The sequence below is a fragment of the Salmo trutta genome, chromosome 29 (assembly GCF_901001165.1).
Source record: "Salmo trutta chromosome 29, fSalTru1.1, whole genome shotgun sequence".
Lineage (NCBI taxonomy): Eukaryota > Metazoa > Chordata > Actinopteri > Salmoniformes > Salmonidae > Salmo > Salmo trutta.
In genome coordinates this window covers 36,130,535-36,155,308 of record NC_042985.1, presented here as the reverse complement: position 1 = coordinate 36,155,308, position 24,774 = coordinate 36,130,535, and the positions used below count along the sequence as shown (strand labels likewise).

At 41.2% G+C, this 24,774-nt stretch overlaps 3 protein-coding genes across 13 annotated transcripts; 1 reads left to right on the top strand and 2 right to left on the bottom strand.

Annotated features, from left to right (window-relative positions):
• The first annotated feature begins 89 nt into the window (after nucleotides 1-89).
• Nucleotides 90-10,073, top strand: atg13 (ATG13 autophagy related 13 homolog (S. cerevisiae)). 9 transcript variants are annotated; one of them, XM_029721985.1, is made up of 18 exons: nucleotides 90-318; nucleotides 796-876; nucleotides 996-1,076; nucleotides 1,185-1,304; nucleotides 1,440-1,486; nucleotides 1,591-1,731; nucleotides 1,849-1,889; nucleotides 3,506-3,602; nucleotides 3,788-3,886; nucleotides 4,031-4,121; nucleotides 4,600-4,698; nucleotides 5,976-6,044; nucleotides 6,733-6,866; nucleotides 6,996-7,116; nucleotides 7,263-7,340; nucleotides 7,456-7,569; nucleotides 8,704-8,832; nucleotides 9,098-10,073. In XM_029721985.1, the coding sequence occupies exons 2-18, from the start codon at nucleotides 805-807 to the stop codon at nucleotides 9,173-9,175; spliced, it is 1,611 nt and encodes a 536-aa protein (XP_029577845.1). In that variant the 5' UTR covers nucleotides 90-318; nucleotides 796-804; the 3' UTR covers nucleotides 9,176-10,073. The 9 variants fall into 9 exon arrangements, with proteins under 9 accessions (XP_029577845.1, XP_029577844.1, XP_029577843.1 ...); XM_029721984.1 differs by having other exon boundaries at nucleotides 5,976-6,056; XM_029721983.1 differs by having other exon boundaries at nucleotides 5,949-6,044.
• Nucleotides 10,074-10,183: 110 nt separating this feature from the next.
• On the bottom strand, nucleotides 10,184-17,600 carry arhgap1 (Rho GTPase activating protein 1). Of its 3 annotated transcripts, none has more exons than XM_029721991.1 (14): nucleotides 17,459-17,600; nucleotides 15,905-16,102; nucleotides 15,526-15,591; nucleotides 14,738-14,833; nucleotides 14,550-14,637; nucleotides 14,244-14,375; nucleotides 13,899-13,985; nucleotides 13,717-13,815; nucleotides 13,464-13,571; nucleotides 13,264-13,340; nucleotides 12,955-13,032; nucleotides 12,666-12,794; nucleotides 12,371-12,474; nucleotides 10,184-12,142 (listed from the first exon to the last, which is right to left on the bottom strand). In XM_029721991.1, the coding sequence occupies exons 2-14, from the start codon at nucleotides 16,041-16,043 to the stop codon at nucleotides 11,972-11,974; spliced, it is 1,374 nt and encodes a 457-aa protein (XP_029577851.1). In that variant the 5' UTR covers nucleotides 16,044-16,102; nucleotides 17,459-17,600; the 3' UTR covers nucleotides 10,184-11,971. The 3 variants fall into 3 exon arrangements, with proteins under 3 accessions (XP_029577851.1, XP_029577852.1, XP_029577853.1); XM_029721992.1 differs by lacking the exon at nucleotides 17,459-17,600 and adding an exon at nucleotides 16,669-17,155; XM_029721993.1 differs by lacking the exon at nucleotides 15,526-15,591 and having other exon boundaries at nucleotides 17,459-17,599.
• Nucleotides 17,601-17,881: 281 nt separating this feature from the next.
• Nucleotides 17,882-22,746, bottom strand: f2 (coagulation factor II (thrombin)). The gene is given in 15 exon segments (XM_029721981.1): nucleotides 17,882-18,111; nucleotides 18,213-18,283; nucleotides 18,443-18,509; nucleotides 18,511-18,622; nucleotides 18,729-18,902; nucleotides 19,072-19,239; nucleotides 20,181-20,307; nucleotides 20,406-20,516; nucleotides 20,654-20,962; nucleotides 21,142-21,275; nucleotides 21,369-21,474; nucleotides 21,666-21,737; nucleotides 22,034-22,058; nucleotides 22,244-22,404; nucleotides 22,582-22,746. Coding segments are annotated over 15 exon segments (1,869 nt in total). The 5' UTR covers nucleotides 22,658-22,746; the 3' UTR covers nucleotides 17,882-17,955.
• Nucleotides 22,747-24,774: the final 2,028 nt, after the last annotated feature.

Sequence of the window (24,774 nt, the reverse complement as noted above, 5' to 3'; positions counted from 1 at the left end):
ATTGATAATAAAACACTGACATATCGATAACGTTATATGTAATTTTGCAGATTTTATAGACCACAGTGTTGGAGATGAATGTGCTTCTCAAAATACAACTCCTTCGAAACACGCCATACCCCCAAAGAAAATAAACAACAAATGGGCCAGCTGGTCAAGGCTTGTGTCCCAATAACATAATGCGACGGTGTAATTTAGCCAATATAAGAATATGTCAAATTTAGGCATATAGGTAACCAGAACTACGCTGTCCAGTACGCTATCAGCGCAACATTCAAGTACAAGTTGTGGTTTTCGGATGTGATGAGTTAACGTTAAGTACGTGTATGCTAGCTAGCTGTTTTGCTAAGCTCGCTAGCTAGGTACTAGCTAGCCATGCTATCAAATGAATTAGCTAGATAGATACCTACCACCAATATTGAATGTTTTCTTGTCGTTGACAGCCAATATGTTTTTACTAAAATATTACCTAGTTAGAGTCCGAGTTAGTTAGCTGTTTTTTGTCAACACACACAAGCTTAATATGGACACACTAGAGTTCTTAGCTAATATGACTATAGTACATCTTGCTTTTTTGGGGGGGTTCTTTCATTGTTGGTTAAGTGCTTGTAAGTCAGCATTTCACTGTACGGTCTACACCTGTTGTATTCGGCGCATGTGACAAATAACATTTGATTTTAATGGTGCTAGACAAAATCCAGAATTGTTTAGACTGGCAAGCCGTCGATATAGCCTGCCAACAATTGTACGATTAATTTCTGTCCTTGTTCACCAGAATGTGTTTTTACATTACAGGGGCATTCCATGATGGACAGTGATCTAAGTCCTCAGGATAGAAAAGACTTGGACAAGTTCATAAAGTTTTTTGCTTTGAAGGTACTGCCTTTAATTATACACAACATTGCCACACTTAGATTATCAAGCACTTTCTACAGTATTCCTGAGCTGATTAATTCACTGAGGTTGATAATTCCCTAATTTCTCTCTGTCATCAGACAGTGCAAGTGATAGTCCAAGCACGACTTGGGGAAAAAGTATGCACACGCTCCTTGTCTTCACCTACTGGCTCTGATTGGGTAAGTCACAATTAATTCTTGCCTGTCAACTCATTCATTTACCTGTGCCAATTTTGTCCTGAAAGGGTTGTGGATTCAAGTCTCATTAAACTCAATTATTTTCACCAGTTCAATCTGGCAATCAAAGATATCCCAGAAGTTACACATGAGGCAAAGAAAGCTCTGTCCGGGCAGCTTCCTGGCATCGGACGATCCATGTGTGTTGAGATCTCCCTCAAAACCTCAGAGGTAAGATAGCACTGACTGGTGTCACAGACAGTTCTTGAGACCAGTGGTCAGGATCATTGGGCATTTGTTCATCAATAAATCCAAGTGACTGTAAAGGCTAGAAAAACATGAACATGTTTTTGTCATGTTTTCCAGGGAGACTCAATGGAATTGGAGACATGGTGTCTCGAAATGAACGAGAAGTAAGTAATGATAAGTAGTTTTGTGTGTTCTTCTTTTTGTGCTTCAGTTTTTGTAGTTGGACCGTAACACTCATTGTAAAATGTATGATTCTTTTTTTTTGCAGATGTGACAAAGATATTAAGGTGTCCTACACCGTCTATAACCGCCTGTCGTTACTGCTCAAGTCACTGCTGGCCATTACAAGGGTAACCCCAGCCTACAAACTCTCACGAAAGCAAGGCCATGACTATGTCATCCTGTACAGGTTTGTTTGTTTTCTGGTATACAGATACGTGTTACCATTATTTTTGACTGGTATTGCTAATAATGGAGTTTTATCATGTTAGTAAACAATCTGACTAATAGATACATTATTTTGCAGGATATATTTTGGAGAGGTTCAACTCACAGGATTGGGAGAAGGTAACCATGCCCGTTTATATTATTTACAGTGCATTCGGAAAGTATTCAGACCCCTTGACTCTTTCACATTTTGTTACGTTACAGCCTTATTCTAAAATGGATTAAATAGTTTTTTTCCCCCTCATCAATCTACACACATTACCCAATAATGTCAAAGTAAAAACTGTTTTTATTTTTTTTATTTTGCAAATGTATTAAAAATAAAAAATAAACTATTACATGTTCATAAGTATTCTGACCATTTACTCAGCACTTTGTTGAAGCACCTTTGGCAACGATTACAGCCTCGAGTCTTCTTGGGAATGACGCTACAAGCTTGGCACACCTATATTTGGGGAGTTTCTCCCATTCTTCTCTGCAGATCCTCTCAAGCTCTGTCAGGTTGGATGGGGACCGTTGCTGCAAAGCTATTTTCAGGTCTCTCCAGAGATGTTAGATTGGGTTTTGGCTGGGCCACTCAAGGACATTCAGAGACTTGTCCCGAAGCCACTCCTGCATTTTCTTGGCTGTGTGCTTAGGGTTGTTGTCCTATTAGAAGGTGAACCTTCAGCCCAGTCTGAGATCCTGAACGCTCTGGAGGAGGTTTTCATCAAGGATCTGTTTGTACTTTGCTCCATTCATCTTTCCCTTGATCCTGACTAGTCTCCCAGTCCCTGCCGCTGAAAAACATCCCCACAACATGATGCTGCCACCACCATGCTTCACCATAGGGATGGTGCCAGGTTTCCTCCAGATGTGACACTTGTCCATGAAGGCCAAAGAGTTCAATCTTAGTTTAATCAGACCAGATGCTATTTACTGAGGAGTGACTTCCATCTGGCCACTCTATACCATAAAGGCCTGATTTATGGAGTGCTGCAGAGATGGTTGGCCTTTTGGAAAGTTCTCCCATCTCTACAGAGGAACTCTGGAGCTCTGTCAGTGTGACCATCGGCTTCTTGATCACCTCCCTGACGAAAGCCCTTCTCCCCCGATTGCTCAGTTTGGCCGGGCGGCCAGCTAAAGGAAGAGTCTTGGTGCTTCTAAACTTCTTTCATTTAAGAATGATGGAGGCCATTGTATTATTGGGGACCTTCAATGCTGCAGACATTTTTTTGCTACCCTTCCACAGATCTGTGCCTCGACACAATCCTGTCTTGGAGCTCTACGGACAATTCCTTCGACCTCATGACATGGTTTTTGTTCTGACATGCACTGTCAACTGTGGGACCTTATATAGACAGGTGTGTGCCTTTCCAAATCATGTCCAATCAATTGAATTTACCACCGGTGCACTCCAAGTTGTATAAAACATCTCAAGGATGATCAATGGAAACAGGATGCACCTGAGCTCAATTTCGAGTCGCATAGCAAAGGGTCTGAATACTTATGTAAAATGTCTAAAAACCTGTTTTCGTTTTGCCATTATTGGGTAATGTGTGTAGATTGATGAGGAAAAAAATAATTGTATCCATTTTGGAATAAGGCTGTAACGTAACAAAATGTGGAAAAAGTCAAGGGGTCTGAATACTTTCCGAATGCACTGTATACATTTTGTTGGTTTTCTGGGTCTTTGGAAGTGTTGTATAGGGCTGTGAAGATTCTGACGTTCGTTTTTTCTGAATGCTGTTTTTCAGGGTTCCAGACAGTGCGTGTAGGAGTTGTGGGAACTCCCATTGGAACAATCACCTTGTCTTGTGCTTACAGGACAAACCTGGCCTTCATGTCCACCAGGTACATGAACAGAAGCTGTTCTTGTTCACAGCACTGCATGGGCTCACTCCTCAGTGGTCAAAAATGCACTGCCTGTAAAACCTGCCACTATGTTTTCCCCTTTTCTTCCATGTCCTCTCCTTGTTCTCCACTGGTTTTAGCTATACACTTCCCGTATTCCTAATTCTATATCCATAATCTCACAGGCAGTTTGAGAGGACGGCTCCGATTATGGGCATAATTATTGACCACTTCGTTGAGCGCCCCTTTGGCAACATAGGACACATGCGTCCATGTAACTACAGGTGGGTTAGCCCTAGCCTAAACACCTATACTGACCCAATACAGACTTGTGCATGCCTATTATTTATTATCATTGTGAGTGACGTTATAAAATAAAGGATTGCATAATAATCTGGTCATGTTTGTTTGCCTTCCCTATACTCCAGAGCACCCGGGGAAGATGAAGGAGCATACAATGGGGTGGAGGATTCTCAGGAAGTGTGCACCACGTCCTTCTCCACTTCTCCACCCTCACAAGTACGTATGTCACTCCTTAGCAAAGTCGATCTTTGCAACATGTGCAACTTCAGAGGTGGTGTCCATGGTGAGGTTTGAGATTTGTGAATGTGACTTAGAGTGACTTAGACACACCCATATGTAAAGATTCCCTCTCATGTCATAATTCACTTCCAAATGGGTCAGGTGTTTTCCTAAATGATTTTGTCTTGCACCGGATTCAAATAGATATACATATTCAAACATTTGACCCATATTGATGATCATGCATCCAACTGTTGTGTGCATTTGTGGATCTGGTGGCTTGTTTGTGTATCTGGTGGTTTGGTATTCTCATACCCAAAGCTCATTTCACAAGCCTGGCAGTGGGAAAAGTAGATGTTTTGTGTTGGAGACATTACCAAGCCCCCATACCATATTTTCTCCTTTCCGTTTTCTGTATAAGTGCTTTCATCTCTTAGCCCCTTTTTCTCTCTCTCTTTCTGTGCTGTCTGTGTAGTGTGTGTTCACTGTAAGTAAGGCACATTTAAAGACCCCTAAACCTGCAGTGATGGACACTCTGAAAGTCCCCATGATGGGCCTGGCCTTCTCACAGCAAGTGAGTCTTGCGTGTGTGGGCATGTATCTCACTCACTCACAATGCCTGAGGTGTTCCAGGACTTTTTGGCCTGTCTTCTATTACCTGTTTAAAAGTAATAGAAGTATAGTGCGCTTAAAAGCTAATCAATGGAAGCAATGAAATGGGACAGTTCTGTATCCCTTACATTAGGGTGTCCAATCAAAAACGCATCTTTTGACCAATGGGTAAAATAATGTTTTTCTGTGTAGATATTCCTCTAAGAAAACCAATGGTCCTAACCTCGTATCTCTATAATAATCAGTTGAAAAGTTATTGGAGTTGTTAACCCTTACAGAATTAGGGTGACTAAATCAATGGAGTCCAGAGAGATAAAAAGTGCTAAAAATGGAGGAAAATTGTGCAAGAAATAAGGTTACTTACTACCTGACAGGCTCACTTTCCTATTGAACTCGTCATCTTTCTTTTCAAATCGGCAGGACATAAAACAATAGATGTAAGATGGATATCTGTTTCGAGACGTGACATGTATTATTTTCATATTTTAGTATACGCTTTTCATATTCACCTGAAATTCCTGTTCTTTTTAGAAGATTTCTCACAAAAACAGGCGTGTCTCTGTTAAATGTCAACGGCGCACCAAGCGTTTTACCAAGCTTTTTATTTTCAAAGCCTTTTTTACATTATTTCATTCAGCTCGTGTCATGCTAATTGCGCTTTTTGCGACCCGCGGAAACAACTTTGAAGACGATGACCACAAAATGTAAAATGCTCAAAAGTTGTCACGAGAAACGTGCACCGCTAGGCCAACAGAGCTCGGTGCTTATTATCGGATGTATTACGTTACGAAATCCGACTTTTTGTATGTAATGTTAATGATATGTTAGAGAGAGTCTAGATCATTAATAATCCATTTTTGTCTTGGTAAAGGGTATTTTATAACATAAGGAAGTACCTATGTCATTATCTACTGACTGCCCTAGAATTCCTAACCTAAATCCTTTCCACATTGGTTTGCTGATAATGATTCCTTAACAAATAGTTAGTCATCACTTAAATATATGCAGATATTATCACGTTCATTGTCAGGGTAAGTCAAATCTGCCTAGAAGAGCTATGCTTAAAATCTTTACCCTGTCCTCTCTAATGCTATACTTTCTACCTCCTGCTGCCTGCTCCCATCACCCCGTTTCTCCTCTGTGGATTAATTCATGTTTTAGCTTGCTCTCTCTTTCTTACTTTTGCTCTCTTGCTCTCTCACTCTCTCTCAGCTCTACTGCTCTCGTCTTTCTTATCAGCCTCCTGTTCTTGTTGGAGCTGCTGACTTCTGCCACCCCTCCACCTTAAATGCTGCCAACCTACACCAGGTAACCACCCAGGTATTGAGCTAGTCAAATCACATTTTATTTGTCACATGCTTTGTAAACAGCAGGTGTAGACTAACAGTGAAACGCTTACTTACGGGCCCTTCCCAACAATGCAGAGGGAGAAAAAAAAATAGAGAAATAATAGAAAACTAATAATAAATACACAATGAGTAACAATAACTTGGCTATATACACGGGGTACCAGTACAGAGTCGATGTGCAGGGCTACGAGGTAAATATGTACCTACTGTATAACTAGGAATAAAGTGACTAGGCAACAGGATCAATAACAAATAAGTAGCAGCACCGTATGTGATGAGTCAAAGTTAGTGCAAAAAGGGTCCATGCAGATAGTCCAGGTACCTATTTAACAAACTATTTAGCAGTCTCATGGCTTGGGGTAGAAGCGGTTCAGGGTCCTGTTGGTTCCAGACTTGGTGCATCGGTACAGTCTATGACTTAGGTGGCTGGAGTCTTGATCATTTTTAGGGCCTTCCTCCGACACCGCCTGGTATAGAGGTCATGGATGACGCCTTGGCGGTTGGATGCCAAGCAGTTGCCATACCAAGCGGCGACGCAGCCAGTCAAGATGCTCTATATGCATCTTGACTGGGAAACCAAGCTTTGCATAGGTGTTTCAACATGACTCAACCAGTGCTAACTATGGCCTTTCACACATCCTGTGTAGATGGGAATTCCAGGGAAGGAGGGGGGCGTACCCCAGCAGGTGCCTGTGCAGCCTTATCATGGTGCCCAGGCAGAGCATGGACGAGTGTCCTCATGCCCCCCTGCTGATCATGTTCTCGCCACGCCCTCCAGCAGGTAAGCCCCAGTCTGCCATGACCCCCATGTAACAAGAACGAAGCACCCTCTGGGACTGAGGATCACCTGAGATTATACTTGCTTGGGAGAAACCTGTCGGTTACAACTTTGCCATGTTATCTTTCAAAGTGGTGAGGATGCAGAGACCTCGTCGAGGAGCATTGAGGTGAAGAGTGTCTCTCCCTGTGATGTACTGGAGACCACCTTCACCAGGAAAGTGGGTGCCTTTGTCAACAAGCCAGGCACACAGGTAGGGACAGCCTTATTATGTCCTTGTTTAAGTACACACCTTTGATATTTTTTTCTGGAAGTACCCATTTTTACGAGTAAAGTACAAAATACCAATGAGTATTATACCCTTGTAATTACTGCAGTATTACTCTTTGTCCATTGCAGGTAACCACAGCAAGCCTGGACTTACCATTTGCAGCGTTTGCTCCCAGAGCCTATGACCTCGAGGAAAATGACCCTATGGTAAATCAATTATTCACAGAAATAATTGTCACCCTTAAATAACTATTTTCTGGGTTATGATTAGGAGTCATTTTAGTGCAGACATGGTAATGATATTACTTCTCCTTTATCCAAGGTTCAGCCGCCGGAGTCCCCAGCCACGTCCTCTCCCCTGCAGGGCAGTTTACACTCCCAGGGCTCTGGTGAGAGTGGTGGCCCGGCACAGGACGACTTTGTTATGGTGGACTTTGTAAGTACCCTGCCTTCGGTAACAAGAGGAAAACACAGACTACATTTTAGTCAAGGATAATAGTAATTCGATCAATCTATACCTAATTTCTATGTCGTATCAAATGCCGCTACGAACAAATGTCTGTTTATGTCTCAATTGTGGATGTTATCTGCAGAGGAAGAAAACATGAATTTTCTTCATATAGAAATGAGCATTACTTACGTCACTTAGCAGTGGTCATTTTAAGGCACCTGCATACTAGGTTCGATTTGCTCCTAGCATAACTCGGCTAGACGAAGTGAATGTCTGTGCCTCTTAATACTCCCTTCAAAGACCTTCGCTTGAAAAATGAGAAAAAAGCAGCAATAGTACTGTTTGTCCTTCTTTAGATGCCGTAGCAGTATACACTAAGATAACTCAAGAAATCTGTAATAAATTCCGAAGTTTTTGCGGAGGAGGTCTTAGTCACGCAATTTTACAACTAACTAAGATGTTTGGTACAGTATTTCTCAACTGAAACAATTTGCATGACAACGAGTCATCTCTCGTTGAATGACATCAAACACTTCATTGAAGAATCCCTACTGTTGACCAGTCACCTACAAAGGGGTGTAGACTTCGGCTACCGAACTTCTGCTTGCCTCAGGAAAAAAATAGTGTGCATGAACAGACGAAAAAACTGTTTCGGATGGAAAGCGTGCAGACGCCTTTAGACAGTATTTCTTTCTGACTTGTCTCTGGGCTGTAGAGAGTGACCATGAGAAAGGAAATCCAAAACAGTCAAAGGCGAATGCGACAAAGCACATAGCAAGACCTAATGAAAGTCTATGAAAGGAACAGGCTTTTAAAGCAACAGAGGGAGAGATGTCAGCTTTGAATATTTAAGATAAATGCTTCTGATGAAGAGAAAATGAAGCTTATGGGAATGAGGGTTTGTAATTTAAAATCTCGGACCTCGGACCTGTTCTCTCGTGGTTAACAGTTGAGAATTAATTAGGACTGTTGCTGGCAGGAAAATGCTAAAAACGGAACCTCTTTGGGAATAATATGTGCTGCTGACAACAAAATCGTAGGATGTCTATTATTAAGGAAGGGCCTGTTACAGTTGTTGCCCTGCACATCTGATTGTGTTCTGTGTGCTCTGTTATTCAGAAGCCTGCCTTCTCTAAGGATGACCTCCTTCCCATGGACCTTGGCACATTCTACAGAGAGTTCCAGAACCCCCCACAGCTCGCCAGCCTCACTATTGATGTCAGTTCTCAGTCCATGGCAGAAGACCTGGTGAGATGAGACACACTTCTGACTTCCAAAGAGAGATGGTTTCTGTTTTGTTGCCAGGTGGGGGGGGGGTTGGAGTCTCCTTGTGTATGAAGTGGTCCTGTTGGAATTTAAATGACTGACAGATAGTAGTGAGAGGGGAACATAGTTACCATTTATACAATTTACTTTGTGTTTGAATGTATCTTTTCTGTGGTGCTTTTTAGTCTAATAAATCAATATCTTAGTCATCCTGTGTTTGTAATGATGTTGTTCATTTTCCCTACAGGACTCTCTTCCCGAAAAACTGGCAGTATACGAGAAGAACATTGATGAATTTGATGCATTTGTGGACACATTGCAGTAGGGATAGAAATAGATCCACTGGCTGCAATGACAAATTATCCCATTTAGTCCATCTGCAAGGTCCTGTTGTCTTTCGAGCTTGTTTGCATTCAGTCTGTGTATGCCTCTTCTTTCTTCTCTTAATTGAAATTCCACATTGATTTGTAATCAGAACATTTCTCTTCAAACCTCACTGGTTGATGTAGAGTAAGAGAGCCTGTACCCAACAGAAGACATCTTAAAAAAAAAAAGTGACCGTTTTTTTTCTCTGATGTGAATAACTGCAGCATTTGCTCTAGTGTTGAGCAGACTGTCATAGTGTAAATACCAAATCCCCTCTCACCTTGCTGTTATAGAACTTAACACACAATAACAAAGACGTTCAGTTCATGAAAGCGATTTTGTCTAAATAATGTCAGGAGGCATTGTATTGTCCCGTGTGACACGGAGAACGTTCATAGCGCCTATGGAGTCAGACATGGCTATGTTTTAGTAGATGTGAAGAAGCCAAGCTATTTATGGAAAATGATCAGTAGTAGTCAATCTATACCCAACAAACATACTCTGTAGCTGAATCTGTAAATTGAAAGAAGTTCCTGTAGTTAATTTTTTTTGTAAATTGGAAGAAATGTCCTCTTACCAACTTTAGAACAAGAATCACTGTCACTGCTCACCTCCTCTGAATCACCATATAAAGGAAGTTTACTTTTTCCCCTATCTGTAAAAAGGCTAAACATTATTTGCACGTTCAATGTATCAATCTTAAGTCCTCTTGATTTTCCCAACGCTTTGTTAATATACAGTAGCATGGTCATTCGTAATAAAAGTTATTTCAAATGGCCTATTTTGTATTATCAGAAAGGAATAAGCCAGAGGCCCTATACATTTCTGATTGTGGTCGTTTGTGATTTATACCAGCACGAGTGATTGTATTTGTCGTCCCTCTTGAAGCTTAAATACAATAGAGCATCAATACTCTTGTCAAATGAGTACGCCCCTCCACACAACTGAATAAATCCAACGAAGGCACTTTTAACCATCACCTTTTATTTATACTTTATATTCACAACATAAAAAAAGATCTTGAAAGTAAGATACCTAGAACTGAGGAAAATACTCTTAAAGAGAAATTTCATTTTCACTGTAGCAACCAGGAAATACTTATTTGACAATACAGATAAACAGTACAATAAAGGTAGATAAACAGTACAATAAAGGTAGACAAACGGGCACAATGTTCACGAGATATGACAAGTGGTAGTTACTCGCCTGTTTCCTTAAGGCACACAGACGCAAATGGGGTCAAAGGTTCTACTAAGCCACTGATCCGTATGTCAATGCAATTGTTTCATTGACATGATTAGGAAGTTTTCATAAACAAAACATAGAAGCACAACAGAACTCTTACTTATTCAGTCTTAACATTAGCACTGTTCTTGTTCAGGATATGTTCATTACAAAGTCATTCAGGATAACAAACACAGGAGTTGTACCCCCAAAAGTTTGGCCACTGCAAATAGGAAAAAAATGTATGTTTTAAGGTTAGTGTTCTCCAACGCAACCATAATTCTTTGGTTGAGTTGAATTTGGAATTGAAAAGCAACGGATGTCAAAATTGACAAAATAAGGCTCAGAAACAACTCATCTAACAGTTAACATACAGGAAAAAACTGAAATACAGTATGGCCTGAGAGCCCAATGGGTCTGTAAGTATTTCACAGCATTTCAGTCTATCCATGATTAGGAGCCCTTCTATTCCCCCTATTGACTTTAAGGCTTCATAAAGATCTTTCGCCATCAAAGCCTTTACATCTGGATAGTGATTTTCAAGGAATAAACTGCTAACTGCCATAGGTAGAGTAATAATGCACACAAAAGTAGAATATGTATCATGAACACTGTCCTGCATTGAGAAAGCTAATCAGGCATAACATGAAATGTAGAAGTTACATGATTAAGACTAATAGAGTTTTTATAGTTGACCTGTACAAATGATCAAAAATGAAGACTTGGCAACTGTAATGCAGCAGAAAGAAACAAACGAAGGCTCGCTGGAAATATTTAAAAGGGTATACCAGTATGTTTTTTCAGATGAGTAAACATTTAAAAAGTAAGGCGATATGTGACAAACAAAAAAATAAAAAAACGTAAATACACACTTATGGTTTTATTTAGCTATAGACTGTAGCTTTACACATAGCCATGATACTTAAATAAGGTGTGCCAAAATATAAACTCCAGATAGAATTTAGACTACATTGAATATTGGAGTACACTGGCACATTGACTATAGCGACCGATCATTTATGAAATTCTAAAATGATTTGTTCCAACGCAAATAGGACTAGGCATGCCAAGTAAATTAATATGAAATATATCTTGCTCCCCAGATACAAAACATTGCATAAAATGTTCTCGGAAATCTGTACCATCAAAATAAATACTTGATATGATTCAAACCAGAACAGATGTGAACTGGTTTCGGTTATTCCAATTGTTTTAAAGTACCAAATCGTGTACACTGTGTTGAACTTTTCCTGAGTGATAGATATCTGGCGGAGACATTAAAGCCTTCTTCATACCTGACTTCTAACCTGACTTTTGGCCTATTTTGGCATCTTCAATGGTTCGTCTCCCCTGTCTTTTTTTCTCTCTGTGTCCTCAGTCACAATACACTCATGCATTTGGCAACACTACTAGGGGCACTGGGAGAGACACAGTTACACTGTACTAGACCAATACAGAGACAGGGTCAGAGATGGGGATTTAAACACCGAATGAATGGGTCGTGGTTAGAGATAGCTGTACAGGAGACGTCTTAAGGGGAAAAGACCTTGTAGTGTTGGTCCAACAGAGTTCTGGTGAAGTTATTGATGGGGCCGATGGCACTGAGTGTCATGGCAGCGTCTTGTCCCCATAGCAGGTTGGGTCCGAACACCACTGCCAGGTTGGCGTTGTTCATCTTGTTGATCTCACTCTGTGCAGACACCTACATGGGCAAGCGTGCATGTTTGTAGAATATCAATAAGAACAAAACTACTCACTGGTTTATTTACACAAACTGGTGAGGGCCAGTGTCACCAGGCAGTACTAAATGCCAAGATCGTAGACTATTTAGACAGAACCGTAGAATAACAGGCCTCCAAAGACAAAATGGAGTGTTCGCAGAGCTTCTGAGAAGTATTCAGCTGGGGATATGATATGACAGAAAACATACCTGTACCAGGAACTCAATGAGGAACTTCAGGGAGGCATAGTTCTCCTCAGGGAGCATTACCAGCATGTTCCGGATCGCAGTCACTTGGGAACTGCTGTCAACATCTGAGGAATGAGCATAACAAACAGACCCTTTATGGTTATACTGCTATGACTTAGAACTATCCTCTAAGGATTACGACCTACAAAACAAATTGACAGCTATAGTGATATTTTGAATAGCTATAGTAACAAACGTAAAAATATATCCCCATCATCTACTGTGCGGAGGATAAGAGAGTCTTCCCCAGACTTACTGTGGAAGTTGACAATGTCGTTGTAGAGCTGGTAGGTGAGGAGGGGTTCTGGTAGTTCTCTGAGGAATGTCTTGAGGATGACTGCTGCCAGGTGAACGTCCTCCATCTGGGAAAAACTCACCTCCTCACCTGGAGCCACAGACAGACACAATTACAGACACATACAATCACAGTCGTACAAATCCCACAGCTACAGCCAAAGAGAAAAATAGGTCTACCCAGGGATTTCAAGAACAGATATTATTTTTAGATATTCATTTAAGAGTAACAATGAGTGAAAATCATTCACCCGAGTTATATCTGTGCTGAACATCCTTAACGAGGGTCACGTTGGCTGACCGCCGGAATATCCCCTCAATTTCAAGACCTAAGACAGGACAGAAAATGGGGGAAACCATCGAAACAAAACCTTTTGTAAAACAGAATCAAATAGTAGAATTAGCCTTGTTTTGCAAGTCAAATACTAATCTAGGTACAGTATCCATGAAATTAGAACGGAATTGTCCAAAAGATGATCATCAGAACAAAGACTCAAAAGTTGAACCCATCATCATCAAGCAAAATTACCACTGGTAAAACATGCAAAAATGGTGCTTACCTTGTTCCATTAAGAAGGCCACTGTGTCTCGCATCACTAATGGGACTGCTTCGTTGTCAGAACTTCTCGCTCTTAGCCTTGACAAATCAACAAAACCCTTAAAAACCGTTGAAACGTACACAGGAGAATATCTTACATACGTAACGTTAAGGTCGGATATTGAGGGAGTGAAATACAACAGGCCTCATCCAGCTACCTACGTTGGCAAGGGGACTCCAAACTGTTGATTGGGCAGTGGTGGACTGCGAGGGGGGGACATCTGGGCCTGAACTGACGCTTTCAGTGAGGCTCTGATTTTTTCATCATAGCTAACGATTTTGGGTGTGAGAAAGCAGAGTAACGCACTTAATATAGTCAGACATCACAAATAGACATCCATTACGCAAGAGGGAATAATTCATTGCCAATGTTGAGACACAGTAGTTACACGTAACGTGTGAGAAATGTTCTTACTCTCGCACCCGGGTGGGTATCACTAGCTGCTCACACTTAACAATGTCCTCCAGTTCACTCAGGTAGTTGATGTAGTTGATCTTTCGTCCAAACTTGAAGCTAAAAAAGAAAAGATTCATCACACAAGGCAAACACGTTACAGTTAAAGGAATAAACAGCATCTCTGGTGCTGGAATGCTAACCTGATGAGAGGCTTGAAGAGGATGAGAAGAGTCTTGATGAACATGGTGGGGTGGACAATGTACAGTGCCTTGATGTTCTTCTTGTACCTGAAGAAAACAGAGCAGTCAGCAAACGTAAACTTTTGTTGTTAGAGAAGTCAAGCCATAAGTGCAAATAAAGCACCCTCCTTTTTTTATAGACTTAAATATGGGTGAGGGCAAAGTCCACTTCCTCTTTGGCTTTAGTTTTCCGATTAAGATCTCTGGTGAAATGGAGTGCATCTCATCATTCATAGGTGAAAAACTATCAAATGTGCTTTGCGACTATGGTCCCCAGTGTCTGGCTGGAGGTAGGCTGGGACTCACTTCCGGTCAAATTCTCTGTAGGCGTCTCTCAGCCAGCTGAGAGATGGCTTGTTCTCACTGGTGAGGCCATTATGGAAGTAGATGAGGGTGTAGTCGCTCTCAACATACTGGTCTAGGGTGGCCTTCAGATACCTGGATAATAGTATGATAGTTGAGAAGTCAATTCTCATCACTTATGAAAACACAAAACACAACGACTACTAACTTGACTAGCAGTGGGGGGGAATCAAAGCACAAACAAGAGGCAATCTATTACAAATTTGGCAGGATGAAAATGTCTCAATAATCTCAAACAATAACACCCACATCAGTAGCTTGTGGTGGTCCAGTTCGTGGTGAGGGGGCATTCGACAGGCGTTGAAGACAATCACCTTCCTGCCAAAGTTATCGTCACCTTGACAGCAGAGTGAGAGAGGAAACAACGTCAACTGGATTCAAGACTGAACATGATATTCGGCACAGATAAGAACTTTGTCTCTACATGTGTAGCTTACCTGCTACTTCTACAATCTGATGCCTGGCAATATCATAGTATGGGTGGTCCCAGGTCAGGTGTGACCCCTCCCCCAATTGCTTGGATATGTCCGTCTCTGTTGAGAGACAGGAAAGGGACACATTCAACCATCTCACGCTAGCTCATATCTTTGGGGGCAGATCGCTCAAAAAAAATGTCACAACTCAACGTTTTGGATCTGCCCCGTCACGGACAGTATGTGCTCACTGCTCAGGCACTCTTAGAATGAGTTTGCAAACACCCTTTGAGCCTCTTCTCGATGCATACTGAAACAAGTAGATGGGTGAGACATTGCATTTCACGGGCTAACCCACACACACGACCTCGACATCTGCATTGTGTACTTCTGTCAGCAGCAATCTGCAGGCCACACTGACTAAACCAATGCCCTTCTCACAGAGTTAGTCATTAACATGCAGTTGCCCGAGGCGGGGTGAGACAGTGTGCGCTTCATTTGGTATCTCATAAGATGAACCCTTGTTCCCTTCTCTTTCATCATCTGTTCCTGAATAATTAGTAATGATTCTGAGAATAACTCAAACTCTAAATCACGGTGCTGTAGATGCATCTATTAGCCACAAATAATGGCATCGTCTTCAACCTCCCCACCCCTCTAACTCCAATCAGACAGGGGCTGGAGATCTGCTGTGAAACAGAAATTTGACTGTGCCTACAAATAGAATGCATAACTAATGAGTGCACACTGCATCAGAGGGCAATATGCAATGAAGTTGCGATAATATGACACATGAATAACAAATGGCTCACCGCATTGGGCTGTGAAGAAGGCTCTTTTTGACTCTTCCCTTGGACTAAAGACAGATTGACGTAAAACTATAAGACGGTAAAGATGTTTAGGGAAATAACAGCAATAGTAATGGTCCTACAACAACGTTTCATTTCTAAAAACTCAGCTGATCTTACAACAGGCTGATTGGTATCATATTACAAGGGCAAACATTATTTTGCCAGGAATGTGGCTTTTTAAAACAGTGATCTCATGATTTTGTTTTACTCAAGGGATTAGTTGGCTTTCAGAACACTAGAAATTCTTTAAGCAATTTTTACATTTCAGGAAGTTATTTTATTTGATTTCTGACAGCACAGAGAGGTCCAGCGTTCCTTTTAACTGCCTTTAGGTTCTTACCGGACTTGCTCATACTGGAGTCATCTGGGGGCCACAGCTTGTCCCCCATTGGAGACAATTTGAGCTGGTCCAGGGCATTGCTGGGGGGATCATCTACTCCAAGGTCATCATTGAGGTCAACCAGAAGGTCTGAAGACATGGTGGTGTACTATGGGACTCCACACGGAATAAAGTCTGGTCAGGTGCTCAGCCAGCCTCCTGTCACAGAAACAAGTGTTAAGTTCTGGATGGATGTTGATTATCAAATGCAATGAGATAGCACCTTATCTCAGCAGTGGGATCACTTTCAAGATCTTGTTTTTTTAGAGTCTTCCTCAAAAGAAAAGCATTCTTTTGACTAAAAGAAAAGCATTCTTCTGTGTCGATTCCCTCCTAATTTAGACAAATAAAACTGCTAAACATTTGTTAACAGGCACATTTTTTAAAGATGCATTTTCTCTTGTGCTTTGTGGTAATTTATCACTGCTGTAATGGACCCTGTGCGAAATCCATGCAACTAAGCTACCATTTTTTTTTAAAGCTGTACTGATACGTCATAACTGCAGAAGAGCCACTCCAATGGGGCCAGAAAGGACAATGCATGAAACATGGACGGAGTAAACAAATAGGTCAATAAGCCATTGTCCTTTAGACTAGGCCTATTTCACATCTTCAACCAGGTTAGCATTTTGTATAATTTGAATACTTGTCTGTCAAATGCAGCAACAATTGCATGGATGGTTTGTTTGTGGAAGGCCTACACAACATTTCACACACACACACACCGATTTTCGCATGGAATGACCCAATCTATTTTACAACACCACAGGGGTTGTGATGGAAGAAGCAGCGTTGTTGTGCTACCCGACGTTCTTCATTTGGCTGCAAGGCTCAAATACAGTCCTCCCCATCTATGAGATGCAATCCGTTCTGATATGTTGGTTCTTTAAATATCACGACTGAAGTCAGAAACACATTCCTGTATGCGCAGTCCACGGGAGGAGAAATGCATTCAGGCAAAGTGCAATAATTTTACACATCTAGCTAAATTAGCCATACGGTATGTTACGAAACACTGCAACTGCCATATAACGTCAGCAACCAAAATAAGGTGATTCGCGTCTTAGAGAAACAGCTATCTATCGTTACGCAAAACAAGCCTGCAATTTGTCCCGACTCTTCTAGCGAACTAACGTTAGCTATTTCACGTATGCACCATTACGCTGCGATGTCGATAGATTAACAACAAAAAAACGTTGCGTTAGCCAACGTCAGCTACTGACAGTACAGCAGTAGTTCACCTAACGACTCTACAATGTTTTACACATGTCGATAGATTAAAATAAACGTTAACTAGCTAACCTATAGTGTAGACTATAGTTAGCTAAATTATTGTTGAGTAGCTAGCTAACAAGGCACAGTATGTTGTTACCATTATTTTCCTCGGCTGTTAAGGCTAACCTTCTGGTTATATGGGGATAATCCAAATTAGCTCGTCTAACGTTTGTCCTAGCTAGCTGCAAGAACCCGCAAAATACATTGATTGATTCAAACAAATTAAATTGGCGGATTTACCGTACAGTCTGTGAAATTGATCCCCGCTGAAAGGCTTTCTAAGTTGTTAGCTGGCTAGGCTACTAACGTTAGCTATGTCAGTGACAGCTGCTTGCTTCACTAGTCACAAACATCCGGTTGTCGTTCGGGCGGGTGGAGAGATCTCTTTCTTGGCAAACACACTACTATACTTCTGACTGAAAACGAGACAGAGGCATAGGTGGAGACGTGCAGCTGTGTGATCTAGGCCTATCTTTGATTATGATAGAAATAGTTTCAAACCTGCTTGCTTTTACTTCATCATTAGATCTGTATCAACATTTTTTTTCTTCATCAACCTTGTGCACAAAAACAACATGCAGAATTATAGTGGCAGTCTCAGATCTGAATTGAGTTTTTATTCATTTCTGTAAAAAGTAATATTGCTGAGTAACAACAAGCAGATCATGATCAGGAACACAGGTTTATTTCCAATATTACATCCGTTTGCAAGTAGAGAAAATGAGAAGAAATAACAATCAATCATCATCATCACCGCCCGTTTTGTCAATAACTTTCTTCATCCACCTTCTCATACGGAAAAGATGGGTGTAGAATCCATATTTCCCATCCCTGTCACATCCTTCTCCCCAGGACACAATGCCGATCTGGTACCAACGGTTGTCATCTGGGCTCTGTGAATGAGGATATAAGTCATTCTCATGAGTATATCAAATATAAAGGGGGATTTGCTAGATGTCTAATGAGTGAAGTTCGTGTTTCTCTAGTTGTATACCTTCATGACAAAGGGACCACCGCTGTCCCCTTCACAAGCGTCGCCAGTTTTCTGTTCCTCTGGTTTGAAGCCTGAAAAGTACATGGGCATTATGAGGAAGCGTCACACTAATTGTAACACTTGTGGTTCACCAAGCCACACTGCACCAATTCACTTTTGGTTAACATATTGGATGGGCTTGAGCTGCAGTATACAACAATTACCATTCTGAGATGAGAACTGCCACTCACCAGCACAGAACATGTTGTCAGTGATGCGGATAGAGGTAGAGGCTCTGCAGATATCCTGTTCAACGATGTTGTAGATGGATCTGCTGGAGAACTGTGGGTAGAGACTTGGGGGAGGAACTCCATGTCTCATAAAGGTTCCCCCAGCCTGTCACACGGCCTTTATAGCCAGCAAACATCAGTCTAGGAGAAATAGAAAAAAGGATGCTACCATTGCTAGTATGGGAAAAAGCTCAGAAATGTTAGTTCATGTTTAATCATTACTGCTAGCTACATTACACTCTCTTACGTCTTAGCAACCTGCTTGGTTGGTAGACAGACAGGATGAATCTCATCAGTGAAAGTAACGGGCCTCCTCATGTGCAGCAGAGCGATGTCCCGGTTCAGGTTCTCCTTCCAGTTGTACTTGGGGTGGACAATTATCTCATCAATGGCCACAATCTTCTCTGTGCCCTTCTCAAACCTGGGATTAGGTTGAAATAGGGTATGAGCCAAGAACGTTTTGGTATGTCTATATTATTGTTTCGTCAAGTCTTATGGCATGTCATGGTTCACTGTTGCACTGTGCAAAAGTCAATGTGTATCGTTTGTTTAATACAGATGAAATGGGAAAATAGGAGATAACCACTCACTTAGCTCTGTTATGTTTGCCAAGGCGGACCAGGATGTCATTGATGGTGAAGTTTTTGTTCCATGGCGGGTAGAGGATGCAGTGGGCTGCAGTGAGGATCCACTCGTCACTGATTAGACTGGCCCCACACAGCAGCTCCTGGGGGCTTTTCTTGTACAGCATCACCTGCCTGACATCAAAGCATCCGTGAGTAACAGGCATCATCATTTTCTTCTGCCAAATTACATCTGTGTCTTTTAAGGGGATCTACACCCCCTCAATGTATTTATCGAGGCTGCGGATCTGACTTTTCCGGCTTTGTGCATTTCTCACTGTTATTCATAAAATTATAATTATTCCTGTTTTACAGGTGAAACATCTATGCAGCATCTGCATACCAACCATTTGATCTCATTGAGTTCCATGGGGATATGCATTTAGGTCTTCTTGAGTTATAGGCTACCGTTTAAAGTAGCCTACAGTTTTGTTTTGAATGAATGTATTGTGAGTGAGTGTATTTTAGAGCAGATTGTGTTAACAAACTGTAGCGTAGCCTACCTGTGTTTAGTTTCAATCGAAGCACATATTTTGCCTACTGGCGTACTTTTGAGTTTTGGACACATGAGAAAAAAAATGACCCTTTGATCGCAATCATCCTAAAATCTCATAAGGAGTTAGGTGGTCTTTTTTTGTCTTACAGTAACGTTATTGCTATTATATTATATTATTGTTATTGCTATTATATTTGGGTATGTTATGTAGAATAGGCTCATATCATTATGTGTTCTTGCAGACATTGATTCAGCATTGATCTAACATTATTAGACGGGCACCATTCGCCAGAGTAGCCCTGTTCTCTATGAGTAGAACAGAGACTGTGTATAAAGCAGAGAATCTCTCATGTGCAAAAGCTTCGGGCCTTTAGCTGTCTGGAAGAAGGTGTAGAAAAGTCAGATCGGCAGCCACTCCATTATTTTAATTGGGCAATGTATTGACAACCCCAAAACACATCCTCTAAATGATAGACACACAGATAACTTCCTTTCCCGCTCCCACCATGATCCTAAGTAGTAGTCCTACGTAATGCAATAGAATAAATGTGGTGCTTTGAATATCTATTCATTTCATTACCATGGTGCACTGGCCACTTCTGCATCAATCCCTTTAACAATACGGCCTCCTTGGTAGGAGTCAATCAGTTCTTGCTCTCTACCGTCCTTCTTGCTTATCTTCTCAAACATGGGTCGCTCTCCGCACACTAAATAAAGCAGAGTTGAATTCAAAGTCATGAAAATAGACTCTTTCCTCCTCTGTCTGCCGTACCTTACACTTTATGTCCAAAATTATAGTACTTACCCATCTCTCCACTGCCAAAGCTCCGAGGGCTGAAGAAGGTTTTTCTGGGCCCAGAGAGTGTTGTCCTTTCCCTTCCGCCGGCCGCCTCCTCATAGTTATCTATTGGGTCATCTGAACGAGAACAACAGTCCAGCACTCACAGTAAAGAGCATTTATGATACCTGTCAGATATTTTTCTTCAGAGTCCTAATATTTTAAGTGAATCGTTTACAACAGGAAAAAGTGTTCAGCTCAGTGAAACAGCTCACCACACATCTCAAGGTCACAGTAGTCCACAGTGGTATTTCCATGCTGGTCCACATAGCACCAAGGTCCCTCCATATCTCCGTCAGGGTTTCTACAGTGGTTCCACACAAGTTTGACCTCTGGGATGAAATCCTTTCCTTTGCTGAGTGCCAATGCCTTTCTGGAGGCCCAAGGCAGACACTTTTGGCCGTTCATGGTAACTGAGAGATCCCCAGTATAATCCAAGCCATTGTTGGCCATGCAGTCCTTCTTGGTGTACGTGGCTTTCCCATCCACTGCAGCGGGTACTTTTGGGGGTACCCAAGGCTCACCTGTAAGAGAACAATCACAATAGAGGACTGCTAAGACATATTGCAACAAGCAACATGCTCTGCACTTTGTTGTTGAGCAAGGAGGCATATAAACTACCGTATTGTCAGTGTAAAAGTACACCCAGCTAAGCAACAACATGCAGCCAAATGTTGATTATTATGCAGTAGTGAAATCATACCACATTTTGGAACGATACATTGCTCTCTCCTGACTGTGGGATCCCTGGTGAAGCACCAAGGTCCTTCAGGAGTTTTGTCTGGGTTCCTGCAATAGTTCTCATACAGGGTCTCATCCAGCAAAGTATTGAACTCCCTAAGAAGAGATATTACCCCTTAGCAACAACACAGCAAGAATGGGACAACTTTGAAATGACATCCCTCAGGTTATGGGGTCAATAATACATACGTAATTCTGTGTGGGAAGTTACTGGACCAGTACTGGCATGTTTTTCCTGAGGAAGTAGTGAAGATGGTACCGTTGTAGTTCTCACCAATGCCCACTGAGCACCATCCTGTAAGATGCAGGCCCACATAATACTTGAGAAACAGGATGTTAAGCTCCAAAAAATTATCTTTACATTATACAATTTTCCTGGTAGATTCCTCATACTTTTTAGCTGGTTTCAACACAAACATTAAGATTTTTGTCAAGAAATCATTGACATATTTGAAATGTACAGTGTAATCAGGCCATAAGTATTACCATCGAGATGAATACACCCCCTCAATGTATTTATATTGTCCTTGGTTCTCAGCAGTGAAGTGCCTTTGCAAGCTGTGAAGGAGACAAACAAGAATTAGAAAACATGAGGAAATACTTGTCTAGTTGCTTATCACTGCCAAAGTCGATATTAATGTTTGTTTTTTAAGTATAAAGAGCACAGCATGTGTGGGAAGAACAAAACATGTTGGGTCACCAACACTGGGGCTAAAGCCTATTCCTCAACCAAGTCGACTCACATCTCAGTTGCACTTTGTTCTGGTTCAATGCCATATATTTACATTGGTGTTGTGACTGATGACGGCACATATTCCATGGATAAGGTTTTGATAGAAAACACAAATACTTACCCAAATAGTTGCCCCAAAAGGCCTTCTAAATTGAGAAAGATCAATTTAGACAGTTATTTGGGGAGAAATACTATAATCATACTTTATTATGCAAATTAACATAGTGTTACCCAGGTAAACAGGAAGCTCATGTTTTAGTTACTAGTATACCAAGGTGAATATGAATTTGCTTTGCATGATACTTCAATCTAACAAGACAGACATTCTCACCGTCTTGTCAGGCTTTTCAAAGACTTCACGGGCTTCTTCATGGTCACAGATCTCCTCCATGCACTCCCGTTCCAAGTTCCCAGGTTTCAACTCCTCAAGGAAGGAATTTGCCCGTTTAGCACGGATAAAAACCTGTGAGGCCTCCTTGCTATTAAGAAATACTATAAACAAATATTTGATAACGCAACCCATCGTTTAGTGATATTAGAACTGACAAATAGCCTAATTCACATCAAGGAGTAACAGTTTAAGGGGTATACATTTTCAGAATATCGATATTTTTTAAACTTTCTTGCTTTTGAGCTTTCAGGGTTGGTAAATATAAGCTGGTATCTTACCATTTTCACAAAGGGTGATCTGAAGAGTAGAAGAAAATAGTAGAGTGAAAATGAGAGTTGCGGGTATTCGATCCATTCTTATGGATAGTTAAGACAGAACTCCTTGTAAAACCTAGGACATCACCAAACCCTCTCACCCCCTCAAAATCCAGTACTCATTGAAACCCCCCACTTTCTGTTTCACTGAATCCACCTGGTTAATATTGAACCACTATACTAAGACTGACTCTGGGCTGCGCCTCCCATCTGGGCCATGTCACATGCAATGTTGCATTCAATATTTCCATTAAAGTTTAAACTACTACATATGACCATGGATAAGCTTTCCACACAATGTGTCAAGAATTGCTTTCTCCATTGTTTATTTTCTGTCAGGGCCAATATATATATATATATATATATATATATATATATATAAGAAATGATATTCAGTAATTACAAGCAGGATATCAAATGATAAAGACTTAAAGGCAATGTCAAAAACAAATACACAATAAATCAACCTTTTAAAACATCGCTATCTGCTCATTTAGACTATGATAGTGTGTGCCGCTAAGCTGCATAGACAGGCATAGCAAACACACACTAAAGTTGCTCCGAACCAGAATGTTTGCTGATTCAGTCTCGGGCTGTCCCAACCATTGAAATATTTGCACCCAAATATTGAATGATGCATTGCAGAAAGAGTGAAAAGTGAAAGTTGTGTTCAAAAACACATACAAGTATTAAAGCCACCACAGAGGTACTTATTTTCTCTCTTTTAATTGGAGTCTTTCAACAATAATGATAATATTGTTGATGGCCAATATTTACAAAAGTGTGCTAAAATACAGTAAAGCTATTTAAAAAGCCTTCATAAACATTCTCCAGAGATCAAATATATTTTTAGTCAGAAAACTATTCATGAGAATTTCTCTTTGTAACCATTAAGACATTTCCTAAAATACAGGGGCAGGTTATTTTATTACAGTCCTTGAAAATAACATTTGCTGCAGATAGTGGCTAGATAAGGTCCACCACAGATGTGAGTCAATATTTGCTTATATCTTTAACTCGCTCACAGCGGTCTCCCTTCTCCAGTAATCTAAATGGAGTATCCTGATGATATCATAACATATTTTATATTCATGGTAAAGGTATTTTCCAAATACAGTGAGGGAAAAAAGTATTTGATCCCCTGCTGATTTTGTACGCTTGCCCACTGACAAAGAAATGATCAGTCTATAATTTTAATGGAAGGTTTATTTGAACAGTGAGAGACAGAATAACAACCAAAAAATCCAGAAAAACGCATGTCAAAAATGTTATAAATTGATTTGCATGAGGGAAATAAGTATTTGACCCCTCTGCAAAACATGACTTAGTACTTGGTGGAAAAACCCTTGTTGGCAATCACAGAGGTCAGACATTTCTTGTAGTTGGCCACCAGGTTTGCACACATCTCAGGAGGGATTTTGTCCCACTCCTCTTTGCAGATCTTCTCCAAGTCATTAAGGTTTCGAGGCTGACGTTTGGCAACTCGAACCTTCAGCTCCCTCCACAGATTTTCTATGGGATTAAGGTCTGGAGACTGGCTAGGCCACTCCAGGACCTTAATGTGCTTCTTCTTGAGCCACTCCTTTGTTGCCTTGGCCGTGGTTTTGAGTCATTGTCATGCTGGAATATCCATCCACGACCCCTTTTAAATGCCCTGGCTGAGGGAAGGAGGTTCTCACCCAAGATTTGACGGTACATGGCCCTGTCCATCGTCCCTTTGATGCAGTGAAGTTGTCCTGTCCCCTTAGCAGAAAAACACCCCCAAAGCATAATGTTTCCACCTCCATGTTTGACGGTGGGTATGGCGTTCTTGGGTTCATAGGCAGCATTCCTCCTCCTCCAAACACGGCGAGTTGAGTTGATGCCAAAGAGCTCCATTTTGGTCTCATCTGACCACAACACTTTCACCCAGTTGTCCTCTGAATCATTCAATGTTCATTGGCAAACTTCAGACGGGCATGTATATGTGCTTTCTTGAGCAGGGGGACCTTGCGGGTGCTGCAGGATTTCAGTCCTTCACGGCGTAGTGTGTTACCAATTGTTTTCTTGGTGACTATGGTCCCAGTTGCCTTGAGATCATTGACAAGATCATCCTGTGTAGTTCTGGGCTGATTCCTCACCGTTCTCATTATCATTGCAACTCCACGAGGTGAGATC